The following is a 10,597-nucleotide window of genomic DNA, read 5'->3' as shown; positions in this document are numbered from 1 at the left end:
GTGTATCAGTTGGTCGAAAACGTCCGTCCATGTCGCCAATGGCTTTTGAAAATTAGCGAAAAAAAATTATCAACATAATTGTGATCACTTACATGCAACTAAAAAATTGATAAATGCCTAAAGAAACTGAAATCTGTCATCGGTCTTAGTAGTACTCAAAATAGAAAACAAACGATAACATGTGTAATTCTTCTAATATGTCCAATTCAACGATTTCGAATTAAAACCATCCGTATTATGTCCGGACAAAACCTATCTGTTATGTTCACAAAATTTTAGTCATCAGCGCGCAAAATAAAGACATTTTAAAGAAAAGAGAGAAAGCCGACTGTCCGAGCATTGTCAATACAAACGTTTGTGAACATGTATGTCGAAAAGTTTGAGGAAACAGGACCAGCTATCCAACTCCTGCAAAGATCCGGGTGACGTTTAGTTGATCAAATGGGAACGCTGATATTCTTGGTATTTATGACAATGCAAAATAAACATTTCTTTCTGAATGAAAGGTTGTTGGGTTGTTAATATGATTCTGATTTATAATTAAAACTGCATATATATACGTATTATTATAAACAGCCCTCACTGATAAGATAAACTTACAATATAAAACATCTGCGTCATGATCCGTATGTACAAAAGATATCTGAACTTGAGCCAATTAAGCTTTATATAGTGATTAATTGTTGAAAATATTAATTGTAAAAATGGGATCTGAATTTATACGGGACATTGCAAAATTTTTGGACTTTCGGAAGGAAACCATCGAAACATTAACTGATATTTATAACGAAATGCAAGCAGCCGGCAAAAACTATAAAAAGACAAATGTATTGACTAAAACTTTGTCTGTTGTCTCGGGTGTAACGTCGGTTGGTCTAACTGTAGCAGCACCGTTTACAGCGGGAGCTACCGGTGTTCCGGCAGCACTTCTTGCAACTGTTAGCGGAGTAGGATCAGGCGCATCATTGGCGGCGACTGTGGTTCAGGCAATTAGTGAAAAAGGCCTCATGAAAAAGGCAAAAGAAATTTTAGCAAAAGATAAAACAGCTCTTCAACGAATGAAAAATACCGTTGTCTTATTGAAAGATTTGCAATCGAGTGCTTCCAGTACTAGCAAGTTTCTTTCCAAAGCAGCCGAACTTGGTGTTGCAACAACACAAGAAATGCATTCGATACTGCAGAATCCTAACACGGCAAAAGCTATGGTGGCAATGACAAAGGTCAAGGAAATAGTAGATAAAGTAAATAATGTCTTAAAGATTGCCACACCCGTGATCAATATAATCACAATTCCAGTTGGTGTTTGGGAAATCATTGGCGATTTAAAGGATTGCGATGCCGGGAAATATTCTGCAAAGGCGAGCGAACTTAAGACCACAATTGATGAACTTCAAACTGAATACAACACAGCTAACGATATGTATGAAGCGCTAAAGATGTGATGTTTACTTCGAGGTTCTATTGCTGGGCGCCATACGACCATTGTATTGCTGGGCTCCATACGGCCATTGTATTGCTGGGCTCCATACGACCATTGTATTGCTGGGCTCCATACGGCCATTGTATTGCTGGGCGCCTTACGGCCATTGTATTGCTGGACTCCCTAGGGCCATTGAACCACTTTATTATGTTAATGGCAAGTGATGCCATAGCAGAACTACCACATGCCAGATTGAAAACAACGAAGTACAAAAACATGTTTTGCTTTTCTGTGGCTTATGACAGATTCAACAGTGAGATGGATATGACTTATTATTTTCGCTGTTTGTGACTATGGTAAAATATCGACCACGTCATTTCCGAAATAACGTGACGCTAATACGACGCATTCAACAGACAAAATGAGATATTAATACAGTTTCTAACTAGTATCGTGTGTTGCTAGTTATTCATTGTGCACTATGTTTATAGTAATTAATGCAGTATGACATTACGCATGCTATTCGTTCCAAGATGAAAATAAAGTCACAGGCACAAAGTGTTTTTATTGTTGTTTTTTTTTAAAATGTGTTTTAAACTTTTAATTAATGAAAATCATATCAAATTATTACATATTTAAACTGGATTGTAGTTTTATAGTAGAGGTTCAAACACATTTCTTTTATATATATATATATATATATATATATATATATATATATATATATATATATATATATATATATATATATATATATATATATATATACATGTATAATATTTCAAAAAAGTTTTAAGTGTGGCTGTTGCCAAGAAACGGGATATCCTATGGTAACTGTTTCTGATGCGATTTAAGACAAATAGCATAGTTATGATATCCGTGGGCCGAGTCCAATGCTCTTTACCATAAAGATTGTGGGGAAATGGAATTATATGTACGGCGGACTTTATGCGTTTTTCGGTAGTAAGCATTAATGTCAAGATTGCCAGGTTGTCCCATTTGCTCTTTTTAAAGAAAAAAGCCGATATGCAGCTGATGGATAAGGTGCATTATTGGAAAACATGGAAAAGGGGATAGATAGATAGACAGACAGACAGACAGACAGACAGACAGACAGACACACGCACGCGCGCGCGCATATATACATATATTAAAATAAAGAAGATATATAAATGTATGTAGCATCTTTATATGTTTGTTTATATAAGTCTCGTCACGGCGATTTTCTTCTGATACCGTAATTCGTCATGTATATGCACATGATACCGTAATTCGTCATGTATATGCACATGATACCGTAATTCGTCATGTATATGCACATGATACCGTAATTCGTCATGTATATGCACATGATACCGTGTCATGTATATGCACTTTTTTTTTAAATTGTTACTATTGTTACGCTATTAAACTAGCGTACTAGCTGACGTTACTGCGTGCTGATTTGGAAGCACCGGCCCGTTGTTCTGAATTTATTTACCCCAAAGATGGTAAAAAAAACACATGCCAAATACCGCTCTCTTGTGAAGGAATGTTGCATAAAGACACGCAAACACGTGCTATTGTATGCCTGTGAAAACTTCCGGAGACTCAATTGTTCATGATTCCAGCTATAAATGTTAATTACACTGGGAAAGAGGTCTCACCTTCGCCAGTGTCTGTCTTAAACAAAATGAAAAAAAATAATATTTCGCCCACTCGCTCCACCTTTTTCACTGCCAAAATACATAGAACAACAACTGAAATGAATAGATGGTATATAATAAGTGATCACTGTGAGTCTGTCATTGAATGTGGATAATAAACAATGTATACACAAAGAACATCACGACTTTAGCTCGAATACACATATTCTACGTCAGTTCACATTTTCCATGTATATTATGAAGGCTTCGACTATAAATTACTACGTGAGGACAACTTTTCTGTGTGAGTTTTAACTAATTTCGATATTGCTCAAGAATATTGAATTTTTATAGGTTAGCTTCTGTCTTTGACTTGACGCGCTATACTGCACTGAAATATTATACATGGAGCCACCTTATAAGAATATACTTTTCATTTGGACAACATCTAAGGCTTATTAAAAACTATGACCATGCATGGGAAAAGGAAGTTAATTAACGTGCACAGTCTTTCCACGTATTGTATTTTTATCTTATTTGTGTCGGGGTATCTTTAAAACTATATTCAAATGTAGGTTAACAAAACAACGAACGCGATATATAAATGGACTAGTTTGGATCACTGGGATTTTCTTTTCAAAAGTGTCGTCAAATGCCCCATGTAAAACATCTCAAGATAGAGTCTGAAATATTCTCTGACTGTTGTTTTAAACAAGAACATGATATTTCTGCATTCAAAATATAATTGTATATTAATATTTTAGCACCTAAATGTGCGTTAAAAGTAAAATAAGATGTTATTGTATTGGTAAACCAACTGATATTCTGCGAACAGTCAAATAATTTCATTTGGCAAAATGTTTTCGGGTAAAAGCAACTGCATGCAAGAATATTTTGTGATGCAAATATAGGTGAAGTCGATCCAAACTAGAACGAGAAAAGGAGATGGAAGGAAAACATGACACACAAACAAAAGACGAAGAGAATATAGAAAGACGGCTTGAGAGAAAGAGAGATGATGAGAATATTAAGTCCAAAAGAAACAATATGATACAGCTAGAGAATAAGAAATGTATAAGGAAGGTAGTGGAACAGGAATAAAGGGCTGATCGGGCTAGGTGGCAATGGAGGACACAATCCTAGAATCGACTACGACTTCTTCATCATCATTATCGTTGCCGGCTAGTAGCGTATGAGGTAGAGGTTTGTATTGGCGGATCCGGGACCAGGCATTTAGACTTATAAATGCAGTATGCCCATGTGCCCACAGGCGAAAAGAACCTGGTCAAACGTGAGATTATCACGGAGCCCTTTGTTTATAAAGAAACCCACAAAAAAGACGCAGGTTTTTTACTAGAATATTTGGGCTTACAAGATAAAAGTTAATTTTGTAAAGTTTATTTTCTCTAATATAACTAACATCTAACAGAGAGCGATGGCTGCCCTGTTTTTGATACATTGTTTATTACGCATAATAAAAATAGTTTCTATTTTCAAATTCGTTCACAGACGAAACATTTGGGGTTTATTTGCTATTTTTCACATACGAGCATCTGCCAATGTAACTGAAAAGCGACAATTGACAGTGTAATACATGAGAACACCCAATAAATGACCCCTTATGTACATGAAATTGTATATGGACGCCATGTTTTCCATTGATCAGTAGCTGTGTATAATGAAAAGAGACAAATTGTATGTCCACGTGTACCTTTATAGATAGAAAATACCCAAACATTGTTATTTAGGGTCTAATTTGAAGAATATATAAAATAAAATAAAGAGCATTCGATATAGAAATTGAATTTACTATCGTTAACGCGCATTTTCTGTCTCTCTATCTTTGTGTCGCTATTTCCGTCTCTCTATTTTGTGTCTCTATTTCTGTCTCCCTATTTAGTGTCGCTATTTCCGTCGCTCTATTTTGTGTCGCTATTTCTGTCTCTCTATTTTGTGTCGCTATTTCTGTCTCTCTATTTTTTGTCGCTATTTATGTCTCTCTATTTGGTGTCGCTATTTCTTCCTCTCTTTTTAGTGTCGCTATTTATGCCTCTCTATTTTGTGTCGCTATTTCTGTCCCTCTATCTTTGTGTCGCTATTTCTGTCTCTCTATCTTTGTGTCGCTATTTCTGTCCCTCTTTCTTTGTGTCGCTATTTCTGTCTCTCTATTTTGTGTCGCTATTTCTGTCTCTCTGTCTTTGTGTCGCTATTCTGTCTCTCTTTCTTTGTGTCCCTATAGCTGTCTCTTTTTTGTGTTGCTATTTCTGTCTCTCTATCTTTGTGTCGCTATTTCTGTCTCTCTATTTTGTGTCGCTATTTCTGTCTCTCTGTCTTTGTGTCGCTATTCTGTCTCTCTTTCTTTGTGTCCCTATAGCTGTCTCTTTTTTGTGTTGCTATTTCTGTCTCTCTTTTTTGTGTCGCTATTTATGTCTCTCTATTTGGTGTCGCTATTTCTTCCTCTCTTTTTAGTGTCGCTATTTATGCCTCTCTATTTTGTGTCGCTATTTCTGTCCCTCTATCTTTGTGTCGCTATTTCTGTCTCTCTATCTTTGTGTCGCTATTTCTGTCCCTCTTTCTTTGTGTCGCTATTTCTGTCTCTTTATTTTGTGTCGCTATTTCTGTCTCTCTGTCTTTGTGTCGCTATTCTGTCTCTCTTTCTTTGTGTCCCTATAGCTGTCTCTTTTTTGTGTTGCTATTTCTGTCTCTCTATCTTTGTGTCGCTATTTCTGTCTCTCTATCTTTGTGTCGCTATTTCTGTCTCTCTATCTTTGTGTCGCTATTTCTGTCTCTCTATCTTTGTATCCCTATATATGTCCCTCTATTTTGTGTCGCTATTTCTGTCCCTCTATCTTTGTGTCGCTATTTCTGTATCTCTTTCTTTGTGTCCCTTTATCTGTCTCTCGTTCTTTGTATCCCTATATATGTCTCTCTATTTTGTGTCGCTATTTCTGTCTCTCTATTTTGTGTCGCTAGTTCTGTATCTCTTTCTTTGTGTCCTTATATCTGTCTCTCGTTCTTTGAGACCCTATTTCTGTCTCTCTATTTTGTATCCCTATATCTGTTTCTCTATTTTGTGTCGCGGTTTCTGTCTCTTTATTTTGTGTCCCTATATTTGTTTCTCTATTTTGTGTCGCAGTTTCTGTCTTTCTATTTTGTGTCCCTGTATCTGTTTCTCTATTTTGTGTCGCGGTTTCTGTCTCTCTATATTTGTGTCGCTACTGACATCACGTAAATGCGTGTACGTTTGTCTCGTTCAGTGTCGTTTGGACCCTTAGCTTGTGCCTCTAAACAGATGTAACAAGGATCGTTAAAGTATAAAAGGGAAATCTCTTTAGGGTTATTCTATACGTTTATTTCAGGCCCCTAGTAAAACATCAAAGCCCTGAAATACATGATACAATTATTTAATCTATATAACATAATACGAGGTATTTAGTGGCCGATATTGGAATGTATGAAACGTTGATAACAAATAAAAATACAATCACATTAGAAACATTACACATATAAACCAAACAAAGTAAATAACAATCGAAGGTACAAGTTCACATCATAACCTTCCGATTGTAGACCGTGCACGAAGGCTCACATCGCTGTCACCCGTCTCTGTGCTGTGTCTATATTTGAATGTTTGACAATTGGGCTGGTCCCTGTAGTTTCAATTGTATTATTGTCATCCTAGAACCCAGCAAAGACGGCATTGCAAACATATGGGTGATAACGGACCACCTCACAGAGTAAGCACTATCAATTCCTACACAGAATGTTATAGAAACACTTGTGCTGTACATGAAGTTTTACTGGAGAGGGAAGCATCGACTCCCATCAATGCAATTTTTAATTAATATGGGTTCAATTGCAAAATCAAGACAGCTGAGCATGATTGAATACATAGATAATTTCATAGAAAGAGTGCAGAAAACAGGAAATATTATAAAAGGACACTCATCGAGAGCAAAGCATTACTAATAGAAGTTGGAAAAAGAAAAGCATTCTTAGGTTAATGCAAGCTTAAAGATCGTTACAAAGAGGAGATATATAACGTGGATGAACAGCGAAGTCCAGATATTCCAGTGTTTAGGGTAAGAGGATTAATATCAATTCAGGAGAAGGGTTTTCACAGGAATCGGTTATACTTGGTAGACAACTAAGATGAGAGAAGTGGTGACGGAGATGAACCAGAAGAGACCAATCGTTGTATTGAACTCAGAAGATGTCGATATAGTGTGTGAAGAAATAAGAGAGGTAAAAACTGAAAAAAATGCAGTAGGTGACGTCACAAATGATGTCGAATCTGTAGACATGGACATTGAAAAACACAAACTATGGCTTCCGCTTTGCATTAATTATGTGAAACTGACTATTAATACGCCACCTGCTCACAACTGTAAAGGAAAGTCCAATGCAAATTTCTAAAGCATATCATCCCGTTATGCCAGAGACTGAACTGTCGATTCATCTGCATATAGTTACAGCGAATTTTCTAAACTGTATTTGTCTAATTGACGGAAAAATAAAACGGCAAATGCCCTAAATAATATCCTTGATGAACGCCATTTGTTATAACTGTATAACGTGACAAAGAATCAGTGCCTAACACATTAACCATCTTCCAGATGGGTAAGACCCAATCTAAATACGTATATTCTCTATCCCTTATTGCTTAAAATTTCATTGCGAGAAATAAGTGATTAAAAGTGTCGAGAGCGTCATGAAAATCACTTTCACAAACAATTCCAACAAGATTACCTTTATAATGTTCAAATCTGATGCAAGGTATAAAGACAACTATCAATTGATACCTCGGGAGTACGATCAGAATGGTACAAGGTAGTGGTGTATAACATAAATAAACGCGGTAACGGGGAAGGAAAATGTTAGAACAGCAGCTGTGTATTAAGATTTAAAGAGGGAGTTAGGAATAAGAATACTATTGGAATTTTTAAACATCATTTAGCTCGTTCGTTTTAATAGAAGGCTAATCATTTTATATACTGTGAAAACTGTGAGAACATAAACCGTTCACTGTCTCATCGCCAAATCCGTTTAAGGGCACCCCAACATATACTCTGTTCCGTAGCTTAAGAATGTGAAGGATGTCTTGTAGTGTGTCAAGAATAATCTAGGTTCTAATCCCGGCTACACTCTTTGTGCTTGTATTCGTTATCCTTACTGTTTTATCATATATTCACATGGACATGCAGAGCACAACACATTGACGAAAAACATTCAAAGATAAATAAAGTCAATTATGAATTCGGCTATGAAATAACTGGTCAGGAAGATCGGATCAGTTTTCTCGAGTACTTATGATACAAAAAAGGTAACTGTTAAAGATACGAAAGAAGCGCACTAGTGAGTACTAAAACATAGCTGGCTCACCCGGAAATTCGAGGAAAGGCGTGAATAAAGGACAAAGCCAGCTGAAACTCAGTCACCAACCAACATCTTGCTAAACGATTAGCCTTGCCCATGGTCTCATTTAGTAATAATAGTAAAATATTTAAATACATTATCTTCAACGACAAGGCAGCTTCGCAATCTGCTTCGCGATCTGCTATATAGTTCAATTCAATTAAAACCAATCAATTTCAATTGCAAACAGTATCCTAGGCAAACATACACGTTCCTGATAAAAATGAGCATCAGTCCTACTAAGAATTAAATGCCTAAGATAATCAAAATTAATATTTCTTTTTTTTTCGATTAAAACTTGAAAAATTATTATGAATTCAAACGAACTTTACATATTTGATAGTTGAAACCTAATATTACTTCATTGCTTTTATTATTCAATAATCGAGACAATATTATATTTTGTCCCTCAGCACCCTGTCCCTATTCTGCAACACTCTGTCCTTTTTTAAAAACTGGCTAAAACCCTAAGTTCTATTTTCATTCAAGTGGTGTTTTGGGGTTGGACCCACACTTGAGTTCATGGTTTAAATGTGGATATGGTTTAAATGTGGATAATATTGGAAATAATAAGTTTTGACTGCAACCAGATTGTCAATCTCTCAAATGAACAAGTAGTCTTTAATCAAATGTCCCTCCCAAAGTGCTTGTCTGATGGCTATCCCAAAATGCTTGCCTGGTGGCAAACCCAAAGTGCTTGCCTGATGGCATGTACAACTCTATAGTCAGCTCTCCTTGTTCAATTTGCGACGATGTGATCGTTTTCAGCGGGAGATCTTGGGGGTAATGTAAATCTGAATATGGCTTCCTCCGCTTTAATCACTTCGAGAAATAACTCTTGATTTGATATGTTTTGAACTTGACAGTGGAATGCAAAATGGAGTGTTTATGTCTTTCAACTAAATCAACATATTACCTGAAAATGGTAATATTCAGTTTTTAATATAATTCAAGGACTAGTTCATTGAATGGCAAAGAATAATCCACCTTATCATAGCGCATTGCAAGGGCATTAACTGGGTACATGTTTGCCTCATGAAATGCTTTGGTTTTATTCCTCTTTGCTCATAGTTTTGATAACGCAATTCGTATGTAGGTTTAAATAACGCGTCCCATTTAACAGGCAATTCACACTAAGATGTGACCATTTAGACTTATATGTAGTCAACTACGCTAAGATGTATCCGTTTACACTAAGGTGTAGACATTTAGATACACCCAAGATGAAGCTAAAACTCATACTTCCAAGCTCTGTGCGTGGGTTGGTCCACAGTGAACACGAATGAGCACCATTACCCTTGGGTGTGCTAAATAGGTGGGAACTAAAGTAGGAACTAATAGATAAAAGGTCAGTTATCAATTGTCTTTGTATTTCAAGTACGACACCCGACTGTGTCCGAAAATGCTGATGGCCGCATTGATAACATAACGTTTAACATAAGAAGAAACGATGTTTAAAAAGCAATGGACTCATTTTCAGTGGTTTTTGCTTTTAAAACATAGCAAGAATCTGAAAATCTAGTTTACATTTTAAGGTAACCATGGTAACTGTCCACAATGATCTTGGATGCATACTTTATAAGGTTTTTTTGTGTAAACGTCCACAATGATTTTGGATTCATATTTAATCTCGGTGTGTAATAGATCAGATTGATCCAATATGTATATATAAATTACGTTTTCAATCGAAAATTATCTTGGATAATGGATAAAAAGACATCATTATGTCATTATTATTTGAAAGGTGATGGGTAAAGACTATTTTAAAGGATCAATGTTTGACAGAAGACCATAAACTGTGACCAAAATAGCCAGTTGGTTGTTTCGCTGAATAAATAGGTACAGACAAATGGCGTTATTCTACGACATTTGTTGAAATCAAAGTATCCTTCACGACATGCAGTCACCATACGTTTTACCGGAGAGAGCGCCTGGTGACGCTGACAATAGCACGCGGCAACAAGGAGATCTCGCGCTCGATTACCACAGCGTCCTCGGGGCATCGGCGCACTAATTGAAGGCATCGTGATGGCTATCAACATGGTTAATTGATTACAATTATCGGGAAGTTATTTGTTTCATTTGGCACCATGTGTTATCCACGGCCACACAAAACAGTGAGAAATGTTTTTTTATT

At 36.3% G+C, this 10,597-nt stretch overlaps 1 protein-coding gene across 1 annotated transcript; it reads left to right on the top strand.

Annotated features, from left to right (window-relative positions):
* The first annotated feature begins 704 nt into the window (after nt 1-704).
* On the top strand, nt 705-1,442 carry LOC128226383 (uncharacterized). The gene has a single exon (XM_052936261.1). The coding sequence runs from the start codon at nt 705-707 to the stop codon at nt 1,440-1,442; it is 738 nt and encodes a 245-aa protein (XP_052792221.1).
* The last annotated feature ends 9,155 nt before the right edge of the window (nt 1,443-10,597 follow it).

Source organism: Mya arenaria, chromosome 3 (assembly GCF_026914265.1).
Source record: "Mya arenaria isolate MELC-2E11 chromosome 3, ASM2691426v1".
Lineage (NCBI taxonomy): Eukaryota > Metazoa > Mollusca > Bivalvia > Myida > Myidae > Mya > Mya arenaria.
Note: the sequence above shows the minus strand (reverse complement) of the source record. Positions and strands in the feature narration are given on the sequence as shown.

Coding starts and splice junctions, on each gene's coding strand:
- LOC128226383 (XM_052936261.1), top strand. CDS start 705: ATGGGATCTGAATTTATACGGGACATTGCAAAATTTTTGGACTTTCGG.